The following is a 14,729-nucleotide window of genomic DNA, read 5'->3' as shown; positions in this document are numbered from 1 at the left end:
ACCGATTGTTCTTCTAGCTTGAACGCACCCCAACATTATACGTCAGAGCTATTTTTAGATAACATAAGGAAATTGCGCACAAATGTCAATAGACTTTTTTAGTTAACTTGTTTTTACTTGTAGGCTTCTCTTTAGCGTATAATGTAGTATAGCTATCGACTCGAACCTAAATCTTTCATCAACAAACAAATACACAACTCAATTTGATCGTGTATTTCCCAGAAGAGTTTTTAGTTTTAAAAACACGTTTCCATCTTTAAAATTGTCAGAGAACTTAAAAATGCTTTAAATATTGTCTAACTGTAATAACATTCCCTCCTAAAATAGCCCTCGACGACAAGGAAAGGCGACCCGATGAACGCGTACAATATTGATCTGTTCATTAACCACACAAAAAAGAGCGCCTTCAGCATAAAAAAATAATCTGGAGTACAGGGACTTTGTTCCACTATTTTGATCAACCGAAGGCAGACAACTCACCGGAAATTTCATTTATAATCATCAGCGTTAAAGTTATAATAAAGATCTCAGTTGATGAAATGAAGCAGCTGTAAATAATTTTGAAGAAAACAGGCTTACGGCTTAGTGTTAAAAAGTTAGGATAGTAGGCCGTAATGGTGAAGAAGAGAACACTCAAAGATTTTGGTAAATATTCTGCTAATATAGAACGTGAACATCGAACTCAAGGTCGGGGGAGAGAGAGAGAAAGAGAGAGAGGGGGGGGGATAGACAGGCCAAAAGATAGATAGATAGAACACTTGTTGAACGCAGGTATTTTTTTTTACCAAGAAAATAAAGATACTTGTTTCCTGTGGGATTTTAGGACCTAGAGATTGAAAATTGGCTCGGCCCTCGCGTGATGAATAACAATTTATCAATCAGAATAGATCGATTGGCTCTATCGACGAGGCCAACAATTCGTTTAGAACATCCCCAGCCCGGATACACACGGGATCGAACCCAGCATGGGACGGGTCGGAATGATAAACTGAGTGGGGATAAATCAAGGAACACACGTCCATGTAGTGAACAAAATGTAGAGTTCAATCCATATAAGGCACTTTATAACATGGGGTAGGCAAAATATATGTAAAACTTTGTAACATTGTAAACTCATTTTGTATTCTCATAAGTCCGTCAAATTATAGAGTAAGACTGCGGCTTTAGATAAATATATATATATATATATATATATATATATATATATATATATATATATATATATATATATATATATATATATATATATATATATATATATATATATATATTGTGAAAGACGTACTCGTTTAACGATTGACTTGACCACGTGAAATATTTTGCCCTTCTTATTCTCTTTGATAAATGTGATTTTTTTTCAAACGTTTCCATGGAAACAAGACTCGCGAGACACAGAGGGAAACGGACGTCGGGATTCCTAACTAAAAGAGAAAGAGTAAAGCTTTGTAGATGTATAATGGCATTGTGCCCCACCTAGCGGTCCTGGTACCACATTAATCACGAGGTGAATTCTTCTATAGTAGAGAAGTCAGTGGAGATTTAAAGAACAGGGTGCGGAACTACAAAGCACTAATGTGAACGGTGCGTATTCTTTAAGGGACTGATGTGAATTGCGCGGCACTACAAAGCACTAATGTGGATGGTGCGTATTCTATAAAGGACTGGTGTGATTGGTCCGCAACTACAATGCACCGATGTGTATAGTGCGTAACTACAAAGCTTTAATGTGTATGGTGCGCAAATATAAAGCATAATGTGTCCGGTGCGGATCTACAAAACAGTAGTGTGTTTGGTGCAGAACATAAAGTACCAAAGTAAATGGCGAGGTACAACAAAGCACCATCGTGTTCATGTACAACAAAGCAACAACATGTAGCTTCATAACAAAGCACCAACATGTACATGGTACGCTCCAACAAAGCACCAACATGTACATGGTACGCTGCAACAAAGCACCAACATGTACATGTATCCTTTAACAAAACACCAGCATGTAAACATGTACAACAAAGCACCAACATGTACACGGTACCCTCCAACAAAGCACTAACATGTACATGGAGCCCTACAACAAAGCACCAACATGTACAATGTACGCTCCAACAAGTACAACGTACACTCCAACAAAGCACCGACAGTTATCCGCCTTCTGTGTCAAACATTTAAAAAAAACACATGCCGTAAGGACGATATTTGCATCATTCAGCTGGGCGATCGAACACTCAAAGGTGATGTCCTTGAACCCAAGTGACGTAACCTAATTAACAAATGCCGACCGGCATGACGAGTAACGATAATGGATGGTTCGTTAAAAAAATGAGTAATGGGAAAGAATGTTATATTCGCGTAGGTTCAAACGTTAAATGTGTTTTAAAAAATGTATAGAAGTATAGAAGAAGAGATGCATAAGAAAGGCATGGCGTATTAAGGGGCGATAACAATTCAATGTATTGAATATTTAAACCGCGTTAATATGTTTGATATTCCACTAACACTTTGTATCAATGCACACGATCTTTAGAAGTAATGACGTGAATAGGGGTGGTGTGGTCATCCCTGGGGGTGTAGATTTTTTTTAATAAATAAATATACACCGGGGGAGGGGAGCAACCGGACTGACTTTATAAACCTGCCACACTTTAAATTAATTGATGTTATGATTCGCACCGGTTCCCGATTAATGGCTCTAATTGTTCCAAAGCTTGATTAACTCCAGGCAAAACGCTGAAGTAATTTTTTTTTAAATCTCAACTCCTAGGCACGAATAACGTACTGCAGCTGTCGAAATTCTTCGACGTTGTTTTTTTTTTTTCGCTAATTGGTGAGAAACAAAGAAAACTTTTCTAAAGTCAATTGCCCCTCCCCCCAACGTGACAACAATGTGAAAGTTAAACATTAGCACCGTCTAAATGTCGTTCGTTGTGGAGCCCCCCCCCCACACACACACACCTGTCCTACAACTAGATGGAGGTGTGGGGAAAAGGGGGGGGGGGGGCATGCTGCCATTTAATCACTACTTCACCAGAGCACTTAGCACGAATTGAGGATTGCATGTCGAATTTCTTACAAGTGCAAGAATGTGCCATGTGCAGCATGGATATTAGCAAACAAACCAGACCCACACCGCACATTTTATTTTAAGCTTCCCAGCATATTGGAAAACAATTCTGGCCAGAAAATGAATAGAATGTTATTCATTGCCAGCTGTAGAGTTGTCTGGCAAAGATTATTTTTTCCTTTTTAAAAAAAAAAAAAAATCTAATATTAATACAACGAGCCAAGTTATTTAAAAAAAACATCATCAATAATAATCCAAAAATCACAAAACAGACTCCAGATTGATTTTACTTTAAAGTTAAATACAAAATTCAAATGGGGGAATTGTAATACAAAAATAATAATAGTGTCCCATTAAAACAACATGTAATAATTTAATTGCAAAATCTCGGTCATTTTATTTTAATCCTATTAATCTGATAAATTTTAAAAAAGGAATTATATCATAATGAAAAAAAAACTAATTTTAAAACTCTTTACAGAAGTGACTCTGTGAATTCCACAACCCGTTTATGCGTACCTTAGTTTTATCTCTTAAAAGCATTTTAAAATCTATTTATATCCAAGTTCTACAAGCCATATTCTAAAGAAACAGATGTTCTCCTTTGCACTGGGAAGCAAGCTGGGCTATAAATAACACAAACCCTTCCACCCTTTCATTCACATAAAGCCCAACATGAAAGAGAAAATGACTATGGTGCAGATACATTTACAACATCCAAGACAGCAGAGCTCTTCAATAAACCCGGTGCACAATAATATTTATTTGAAGAGCTTTAACAAAGAGATACACTCTATTTTTTAGACATCCATACACAAATGCATTTACATATACAAAAATAGAAGTAGAAAGTCATAGATATTCTAAAACAAACTTGGGAAACAATAATACTTGGGGAGTTTTACTGAAGAGAAATGTTACTTTTCTTCAAATGCCTTTGTATCAGGAACAACAAATGGCACAGCTTTGCTACACAGATATAACAATCAACAAAGATGAGAAAATATATTATAAAGTAATCCTAATATGGAAACCTAAAAAGAGATCTTCAAGTCTTACTCATTCTATAACAGCGGTTCTTAAACTGGGTTAGATCTAACCCCAGGGTTCAGTGAGTCAGTCTTAAGGGTTTGACGGAGGTCAAGACACACACCAGACTCATATGATTCTCAATTAGATGTCAGTGCAGCCATTAATAAGGGTATGGTGAATGCGTATATGAAACTGGTGGGGTCAGTACCTCCACAAAGGATGAGAACCATTGTTCTATAAGAGCCCAATGTTTGTAGTGTGCACACATTTTAGCCAATTAAATCTCACAAATTCAAAAGCTACTTTGGGATATGCCATCTTCCCTATTTAATCCTCCTGAATGTTTTTTGATAGGGACAATAACAACAGCCCTCTTATTAAACTAAAATGCCATTAAATATTCCCTGGCTTTCAACAGTGATAAAGGAAAGACATTCTGCCATATATCCATATTTCTATTTAATAATTAAAAGTTAATGAAGTAGTAGAGTTAGATGAAAGGGAAAAAAAAATACATTTCAAGCCTATCTTTAACAGAGCTACACACAAATTTAGCTAAAACACAGATAAAAACTCACCATCAACTACAGAAAATGCTCTCTCATTTCCAAATGGCACTTGAAGTTTGAACTTTGCACATCTCTCTTGGTTTAATCCATCAAGGAAGTTATAATTTGTTTAGTCTGAAAGTAATTAGGTCAAGCTTTAATGATCAGAACAAACCGCATTAAGTTATGAACTTATTTGAGACTATTAGTAAGTTGTTAAAATGCATGATTTATAACACATAACAGTGTAAGATGAGATGCAGTGAAGGCACTGAAAAGTAAGGATTGGTCTAAAATCTTTGCAACGGGTAGGGTTGTTGTATTTCAAAATTAAGAAGATCTAGCTATTCTTCAAAAGGTTCACAGTACAATGCTTGATAAAAAAAATGTACAAGAGAAAAAAATTATTTTTTTATTATTTGGCTTCAGGTGGCCTCCTGCCAAGTTTCAAACTCACAGAGTAGTTTAAAACCCGCTCTACTTTCATGAGCCAATTTTACTAGCACAATATGTAGGCTACATTCACAGCTACACAGTGAGCATGAGTTAGATCTTTAACAGTTCGCGACCATGACACATGCAGCAGATGAAGTAGAGTCCATCTGTTTCAATAACCTTGGCATACGAGGGGATAGTATGGTCAGCATTATGCCGAGCAGTGTTTCTTTCCCTAACGTGAGTCGGGTACCCATCTCAAGAACATCCTATCGACTCATGCCTGGGATTCGAACTCGAGACTTTCAGGCTAGCAGTCATAAGCTCTACCATTTGACCATGGTGCCACATGAATGTGCTTAAACTGGGTGCACCAGTGCCGCACTTTAACGCTGCAGAAAGGGATAAACTGCCTGTGAGTGTTCAACAGGTAACACCACCTGCTTAGTCACACGCCATTAGTAACCACATTAATCACACTGTTGGCATTTTATTCTTATTTCAACTTTAAACTGAAATGAGGACTTATGGAACTGCCTATGCTGTATGAGGTGCTTCATCTGAACAGCTGGTTAAACTAACATGAACACATACAACTTCTAGACCTAGCTCTGACAGTATTTACAGTTTTAAAAATAGGCCTATGTGTGTAATAGTGTATTTATTGTTTGTTAGGCCTTCCTTTAGAAAAATGGCATGCGTAATGTTTAGTAATAGTTGTTCTTGATTTATTCAATATAGTAAATGGGGATTAAGGCTAGTTAATAACTAATTATTTATCTTATGTGAACATTCTTAACTTTACACAACTAAATCCCAGGAACAGAAATGACCAATGCATTGGATAGTTAGAAATAGATCTAGAATTCTAGATTTAGCACCAAACCCAAATATAACTAAAACACTAAAAGTCTACTTTACAGACTACTTAAAAAAAAAAAAATTTAAATAATTATGCACAGGCCTACGCGGTAATATGCTTATAACACATTTTTAAATAATTAAACAGACCTTAAAAAGTCACTAAATCTAGAGAGTAGAGATCTAGATCTAGGTGTAAATTTAGTTTGAATTCTAGATCTAATAAGTCATCGAAGTGTCTATTCACAGCCGGCTGTGAATAGCCGTATTGGGGCTATTCACAGTCGTAACCGTTTTTTATAGATTTAATGTTAAAAATTTAATTATGGGTATGAAGATGTGTGGTCGAGTGGTCATAGGGAGAGGCTGTCATGCCAGAAGGTGTGTGTTCAAATCCATCAGATGCCAATTGGTCTGACCCTTAATCAGCCTTAATGTATGCCTCTTATTGTTATTATCAAAATATTTTTTTACAATTAGGTCTAGAATCTAGATTCTACTTGAATTACTCATGGGAGGGTTATTTTTGTTAATTTTTTTTTCGTTTGTGACGTAATTGTTGGCATATCAGCAAAAAAAAAAAAGACCTGTCCCGTAGATTTTTGCTAAGAGAAAAAACAAAAGTGTGATGGAAACTGTGAATAATAGCTGATGAAAAAGGACATCCTATTTCACCTGATATTATTATTTATTCTAGATATAGAGGTCTATGTGATAATGTGAATTTTTAATGGTATAAGTCATTGTCATTGCTAGTCATTAGGGCTCAATAAATCATTTTAGCCAATACTGTAGGCCCTAACATTTTTTAATTTGGATTTCAATTTGCCTATCTACTACTATCTACTCTAGAGAATAAAAATATTTTCATTATGATGATGATATTAAATTATTATTGATATTGATGTGTTTTAATATTTTAATTTAGGGGGTCTAATGACTTTAATTTTAATCTAATTAATTAGAAAACTTAGGCCCTATTATTATTATTTCTACAAATAGCTAAAAAAAGAAACGACATTATTCATTAAAGAGAAATACACTTTTTTATACGCCGCTTTAGCCGGGTACTTAAACACTCACAACCACCCTCGCCATCACTCACCGTCTAAAAAAAAATCATCGGCCACCGAAGTGAGATTGAATGAGGCTGACTAATTCACAACAACGGCAATGCATATGTGTATAGAACATCGATAAAAATTATATTTAAAGTAAGATTGTGTATTAATTCATACATTTACCGGCAATGCCCTAAGCGGGTATTATACAGCAACACACTTGTAAAATTTTGTAAACAAAGAGATGTACACTTCAGTCTGCGGATGCAGCGACCTGTGTTCCAGCGCTGCTGCCGTGTAGAAATCGTGAACTCTAACCTTGGCATGTAGAGAAATGATTGATCGGCCTACGCCACGTGATTGCTCGCCGCTGTCTAGTTTATTATTAGTAACAACACGTGTTTTCTCTTTCTCCAAGACCGGGGGAAAACAAGAGATAAGCGTTCATTGTAGGATTGTGGATATAAAAACTTGTATATCAATGAAACAAAATAAAAATTGCTTTACTGATTTTTTTTAATATTGAATTTAAACAAAGATTTATTTTAGTTGGATTAAGGAACTAAGGTTAATTAGAAACATAAAAATGCAAGCTAAACATTTCAATATTATTTCAGTATTTGTTTTAGCTATCCTTTGAAAATAAAAAGAATGGCGCATGTTCAGCATATTGTGCTATTTAATCCTTCAAAATAGATCTATGATTTAATGATTTAGATCTGTCTGATTACATTTTCTTTTTGTTTGGGATATTTTATTTACATCAGAAACAAAATCTAATAAACCATTCAATGAATATAATTTGCCCCTACCCCCTTCGGATTTGTTTAATTAATATTTGCGAAATCCCATAGCGTTTGATTTAAAATAAAATTGTATGTTACTCGGTACCCTAAAATTCAAGCGTGCTGGCTCGTATGGCGTCAGATGACTTGGAGTTGTGTGACAGTAGCGTAGCGAGGGGGGCGGGGACACATATGTCCCCGGGCCCCGACCTTAGGGGGCGCCAAAATGGGTTGGAAAAGTAAATTGAAAGGTTGAGGGGTGGAAATCGAAAGTTTTTGAGGGGGGGGGGGTGCAAATCGAAATCTTGACGGGGGGGGGTGCAAATCGAAAAGTTTGTCCCCGGGCGCCGGGAAGGGTCGCTACGCCTCTGTTGTGTGACGCCAGATGACTCGAACTCACGTGACGCAGGATGACTCCAAATGTTCACGTCCGGCTTACAAACATTACCAACAAAAAAACTGTTTTTCCTGCACCTGTTTATCAGACGTAAAGCATGTGGGGGAAATCTGGGGGTGTCGCGTGTGTGGGTGTGTGGGTGGGGGACTAAACAGTTTACAGCTGCATAATGGCTCTTGGGGAGAGCCTGAATGCGGCTGGGGTGTCTTTGATGGGGTAAGGAGCGGATGGGTAATTTTTATATTAGAGTTTTTCCTTTGAAGCCCCCTGAGGAACAAAGGGCTGTAGCTATACTCCACTGGACTGTTTTGGACAACTCTCTTTAATTGAGGCCATGTAAGTCCAGCAGTCCCTGGGGGAGGGGTCGTCCATAAATGACGTCACACCCGCAGGGAGGAGGGGGGTCCGTAATTTTGTGACGGTGTGATGAGGGGGGGGGGGAGGGTTCAGATGGTGTGACGTCACTTTTTGCATTAGAAAATGAGTTTTAGACGTTATTTCGCGTTTTAGTAAACGGTTTTAATAAATTATTAATAGGAATTGATCAAAATACTATGTTGGCAGAGTTCTGACAAGATTTTGGAAAATATCGATGTTTTGAGAACAATTCTACAGCAATTTTGAAGAGGGTTGTAGGCTGAGGTGTGACGTCATTTTAGCGGGGGGGGGTGGGGATCTGGCTTTTTGACGTCATTTATGGATGACCCCCTTGCTTCCACTGTCCTTCTTCATGTTTCTTTAGGTCGGCCTTCTTTTCTTTTCTACTGGGGATTCCACAACAATCGCCTTGATAATCGTATTTATAAATAAGTATGTACTATGTATTGTATGTATCGTACTGCTTGTGTAGCTTCAACATCTTTCACCCTATATACATAGGCTTATATTCCCCTTACATATATACACAACTCTAAGTAAGTTCGTAGTTTTACACAATCATTTAAAACATTGGCGATTTAACGTATAATGTAGTATAAGAAATAGTGAAAAAGGTCCCAATGTTTCAAATAAACTAACGTTTCGATTGTTTTGTACAAGGTAGCCCACTACGACAACAAGAACAGGCTTGAGCTCCACTGGATGCGTGCTACGTAAAACTGAGATTATTATTTTTAAGGCTGAACATACTGTGGATTTTGCAACAAATTTAGCGACTGGAGTTCGTCTCTCTGACTGGGGTGAATCGCCCCCTCCGCCACACCCTAGCTTCGCCAATGTACAAACTATATATTACCAGGTTTTGACTTTTAAGTTTTCTATAATATGTTCTCTTATTTCTACCGATTATGGCATGAAACGGGAATTTTAAAATAAGCTATTGCTGTCTAGAGTGTTATTTCCCCGCTCGCCTGTTTGTTCTTATACCACCAAAATGATGTACTCATCATTTGCATATGGCCGAAGTTTATGTTTCTAAAACGGGTGGATTGGTATCACGTGTCCCATCTGTCATCCCTCCCCTCACCCTACCCTTTCCATTCTAGGTGCAATATTGAACAATCCCCAAACTTTGATTTGTCTTGTCTTTACCACCACCCTTTCTCCCCCACATCACACACACACATCACACACACATGCACATACACACACATCACACACCCACTTCACCCAACGCTTCAATATGCCAAACCGTCATGTACTCACAGGTACCGGCGTGATAAAAAAAAAAAAAACTTGGCACCGACACCCACTGACTCACTCGTGCGATAAACCCGGCTCCTGTAATCCTGGATCTGAGGATTAGGTTGAGGGGGGAAATGACAAATGTTGTTTTCTTTTCGCCTCGATATATTTGTTCATACCTCGGTGATATTTTGTACTGATAGCCACGACGTTGTGGAGATTAGTCGGCCGGCGGATGAGTTCTGATCAAATGTTATTTTAGTGTAGGTAGGCGAAGAGCTGTAGGCTGTTTGAGAGAAGTGGTCGACTGGTTGAGGTTTTGTGGTGAGGTACAGGGGTGCAGGGGAGCGCTCAGTACATGAGGTGTTTGAAGGGAATAACAGGGGTGTGGTCTTTTAGGGGTGTGGGGTACGTAAGCGTGTATAGACTATTAGGGGTGTGGGGAGTAGGTACTAAGGGTGGGTACATCGTGGGGTGTAGACTTTGGTGAAAGGATTGGGATTACATAGAGAAATATTGAAACGTTAGATGGGGGGGGGGGGGGGAGTAGATATAAAAATGTGTAGATCTTTAGCAACAGTGTGGGGAGTGGTTGTACTTACTTATAGAGATGCTTGTAGAATAGAAATGGAGTTCAATCAGTGTTTCTTCCAGACTTTTTTCTCCGGGGGGGGGGGGGGGGGCGAACTAAAAATTCTGGGGGGGCGGGGGGGGGGGGGCGAACAATGTTTATAGTATATATTTCTAGATAAATTCCCTTTCGGGAGATGCCTGGAAGAAACTCTGAGTTCAGTGCAAACTAATAGTGGTTATTTGGAGATAAGCATCATTTCTATAATCAGTGTTTGGCTACCGAAACTAAAATGTCGTCTTTGATTGGTTTTTAAACTGTAAATTAGATATATGAGAGAAGAAGAAAATACACTGAAAGCCACTGTATAAAACTAGTTTTTCCTTTTTTTTTTGAGTTGTTTTTATTTTAATTTTAATACATGCTATCATAATTTAAAGTGCTCTAAAAATGGCAACAACGTGAATCTTAATGTTAGGCTAGGTAATGTTAGGTTACCCTGTCGCCCCTCTAGGGTCATAGGCCGCTGACAAGAGCTTTCCAGGCATCCCTGTCCTCAGTGTCCTGGGCTAGTCTCTCTCACCTGTCCCCAGGTGTATCCAATCCAATCTTCTAAATGTAGTTTGTTTTAATTTAACTTTTCAATGTTTAGCGATCAAACCTACCGTCTCGAATTTACGAGGGAGGTAAAAAAAAATTAAATACCACAATGTTGTCGAAGTTTCGGATTTGTTTTTTTTTTTGTAAATACAACGATAATTTATGAGGCCTGCTCAATGTTTTTAAAAATAAAGGATGAAGTCGAAGCTTGTTAATTTTTTAATTTATTTTTTTTAAACTGTAACAAAAATTTATGGGGAAGATACGACTCAAGTGCCAGCAAAGAATATCTCCTCTGGGAGAGGGGGGGGGTCAACGTTTTTTTTTTTAAAAAGCTGTAAAGCTAACGAAATAGCATAAAACAGCAGATGGTTAAAAAAGCTTTTGCCAGATTTTTAGAAATTCTAATCATAACACAATAACAAAACCCTTATTGCTTTGACAAGGCCTTTGCTGGATAAACGGCGACTAACTATCTTTAGCCTGTCCATAGTACGTGTATGAAGAGATTTAATCTTCTGACGGCCAGTGCCCTCCGCCTCATTATGATAAGGGATACCTTAATACAAGTACCAGTTTAATGTATAGCTTCCTGTAGCTCATTGTTCTTGGAGACTGAAGGAGTTTACTCATTTTCCTAAATGGAGGCTGTGGGAGGGGGGGGGGGACGTCACTTAGTAGCCGAATTAGAAGTTGTGGGGGTCACAAATTTGCCAAAATGGAGGCTGTGGGGGGGGGGGGGGGGGTCACACAGTTGCCAAAATGGAGGCTGTGGGTGGGGTCATACATTTGCCTAAATGGAGGTTGTGGGAGGGGGGTGTCGTTGAGTTGCCGAATAAGAGGGGGAGGGTCACATATTTGCCGAAATGGAGGCTGTGGGGGTCACGTATATGTGAAATTAAGAGAAAGAACCAGACAGCATGTCTCTATACAATTATATCCGGTAATTCACTGTAACGTTATCGTGTTTACTATTGCTTAACGGCGGCCTAAGCCATCGATTTAATTATCTGCATCGAACTCTGTGAGCCTGGTTACCTCTGCAGGTGCATGTGTGAGCGTATGGACTGCACACTGTGCCTGCTTTAATTAGAATCTGGAATCGCTAAAAGGGAGGAAATTACAACAAGGTTGATCGTTCCAAAAAGTTCTCCCCCTTTAAGCTCCCTAACCAAGAGAATACTAGTTACACCTACCCTTTTCTTCCACAACCACCCTCACCCCAACTACACCCCCACACTCTTCCCCCCACCACACACACTAAGAGGATAAAAATAGTTACACCCCCTAACACCACAATCCTCACCACAGTATATAAGGGAGAAAAAAGTTTAAAATCCTATAGTGTACGTTCATTTAAATATTGCCGTTACCTTTCAACAAATGGAACTCTGACGGGCAAGGAGTTTTTGGTAAAACCGACCTTTTGCCCCCCCCCCCCCCCACCAGACGCCGGCACCTAGCCCCACCCCCACCCGGCGCTCAGGTAACTCACAGACCGTGGGAAAAGTCATCTTGCTGCCACGGTGTAGGGTTCTCTCCTACCTCCACACATACCCCACCTGGGGGAAGTGAGGTTTTGCACACATAATCCACTGGGATGGGGTAATCCTTTTACTTACATATCCCACATAATAGAGATGGCACTTTACACATACACAACACCTGGTAACCACACCTGGTTCGTTTTTACATAATCCATTTGGTAGAGGTACTTCCTTTATATACATATCCCACATAATAGATGTGACACATTACATATACACCACACGTTGTAACCACACCTGGTATAAGTTCGTTTTTACATAATCCATTTGGCATGGGGTAATTCCTTTACATACATACACCACCTAATCATGGTAACATTTTAAATACATATCCCATTTAATAGTGTTGACATTTTACACATACAACACACCTGCTTGAATTCGTTTTTACACAATTAATCTGATGGGGGGGGGGGGGTAAATCTAAAAGGGGTAACTTTCGACACACAGGTAAGATTTGACACACATACATCACATAAAGCAGGTACGAGTTCAGTCACATACCCAGCATGATAGATGTATTTTTTTTAAATTCACGTATCCCACATACAGTGGTAACCTTTAACGAAAATCTCACAGCTTGTATTAGCAACACTTAAAACATCTAACTCAACAGGTATAGGTAGCTGTACTTACCCATACACCACACCTGAAAGGCTTACCAATACAAGCATGTAGCTCACCTGGTAGCAGGGAAGGGGGGTAACCGATCGTGTTATCTTATCAGCAGTGTCTGTGTGAACATGTTCCTACTGAGCACAGCTTGATATTCGTTCCTTCAGCAAAATAAAAAGTAACTCCTCTGTTACTTGCACGGGCAATTACTGCGGGACTTCAATATCCCCTTGCATATTGTACACCGCGTAATCTCCTACCTGATGAGTGATCTGCTAGTTAAAACTCGATGCAAAGTGTATTTTTTTTTTAAATACCACGTTTACGTTGATAGACTTTATAACAGAATCTTAGGAGAAGAAAAGAAAAAGTCGTGTTCAAAGGGAAATAATCATTAATATTTTTAAAGAAATTACTTTTCTCAGAGTTGCTTTTCTTTGTTTAATAAAAATCCTTTCGTCAGACATGAGTTTATAACTGGGTTAAATGAACGAGTAGCATAATAAACAATTAAATAAAATTAAAATAAAACCATGTTGGGCAAACGAATGAAAAATAAACATTTTTAAAAATTAAGATATATTTTTACTTTTTTTTATTTGATAATAACTCTCTATTTGAAGTCTATTTGATATATTATACTTACAAAGAACTTGCAAAACTAGGTTAATTTTCTAAATGTTATTGGCTATTTTGTTGCAAGTTTGCATTATTATCTTAGTCGGAATAAAGGTAGAAGTAGTGTAATTAAAAAGAAAAAAAACAGTCTCGAAACAATCGTCAGCATTTTTAACCTACTAGTCGAGCAAATGCATCATAATTCTATTTTATATCAACAGTTTTTTTTTTTTTTGCCAATGCATTACATTGTATATCTATTTTAAATCAAGAGATGTTTTTTTTATTATTTTTTATTTATTTATTTTTGTTTTTGGCATGGCGTTCACTTGAATATTTGTTTGAAATCCACAGGGTGTTTTTTGCCATCGCCTTCACGGGTATCTCTGTTGGTCAAGCCGCCTCGTTCTTGCCGGACTACACCAAAGCTCAACTCTCGGCAGGGTACATCTTCACCATGATGGACATCGTGCCCAAGATAGACATCTTCAGCTCAAAGGGGACTGTACAGGTCAGTGGATGCTTAAAAAAGGTGTTTTTCATAAAACATTTTCATCCATTTTTATTTTTTTTGAAAATTGCATGTTGCTAACATTATTTGAAAAAATATTAAGAATAAAAAACAATGTAAATATTTCGATATATATATATATATATATATATATATATATATATATATATATATATATATATATATATATATATATATATATATATATATATATATATGTATGTATATATATATATATATATGTATATATATATGTATATATATATGTATATATATATATATGTATATATATATGTATATATATATATATATATATATATATATATATATATATATATATATATATATATATATATATAACGAATTTTTTTAAAAAATATAGTTATTTAAGTCTTCGTGGAAATGAAATCAGATAATAATATAAAGTACCCTTTTTATAATGAAAATACAACTACAAAACTACAAAC

General features: G+C 37.3%; 2 protein-coding genes across 2 annotated transcripts in view; one reads left to right on the top strand and one right to left on the bottom strand.

The window, feature by feature from the left end:
* LOC131947183 (uncharacterized) overlaps positions 1–7,295 on the bottom strand; it is a 60,469-nt gene extending 53,174 nt beyond the window's left edge. Inside the window, exons 1-2 of the mRNA XM_059308336.1 lie at positions 7,179–7,295; positions 4,669–4,773 (exon numbers count right to left, since the gene is read on the bottom strand). The gene's annotated coding sequence lies outside the window, so the exon portion shown is untranslated. The remainder of the gene's footprint in view (positions 1–4,668; positions 4,774–7,178) is intronic.
* Positions 1–14,729, top strand: part of LOC131947207 (ATP-dependent translocase ABCB1) — a 93,177-nt gene that overhangs the window by 74,113 nt on the left and 4,335 nt on the right. The window contains exon 23 of the mRNA XM_059308359.1: positions 14,106–14,262. Within this exon, the coding sequence (XP_059164342.1) occupies positions 14,106–14,262 (157 nt within the window). The remainder of the gene's footprint in view (positions 1–14,105; positions 14,263–14,729) is intronic.

Source organism: Physella acuta, unplaced genomic scaffold (assembly GCF_028476545.2).
Source record: "Physella acuta isolate Inbredline_101_S28 unplaced genomic scaffold, ASM2847654v3 ptg000055l, whole genome shotgun sequence".
In the NCBI taxonomy this organism is placed as follows: Eukaryota; Metazoa; Mollusca; class Gastropoda; family Physidae; genus Physella; species Physella acuta.
The sequence above is the reverse complement of the archived record's forward strand: the minus strand, read 5'-3'. Positions and strand labels throughout refer to the sequence as shown.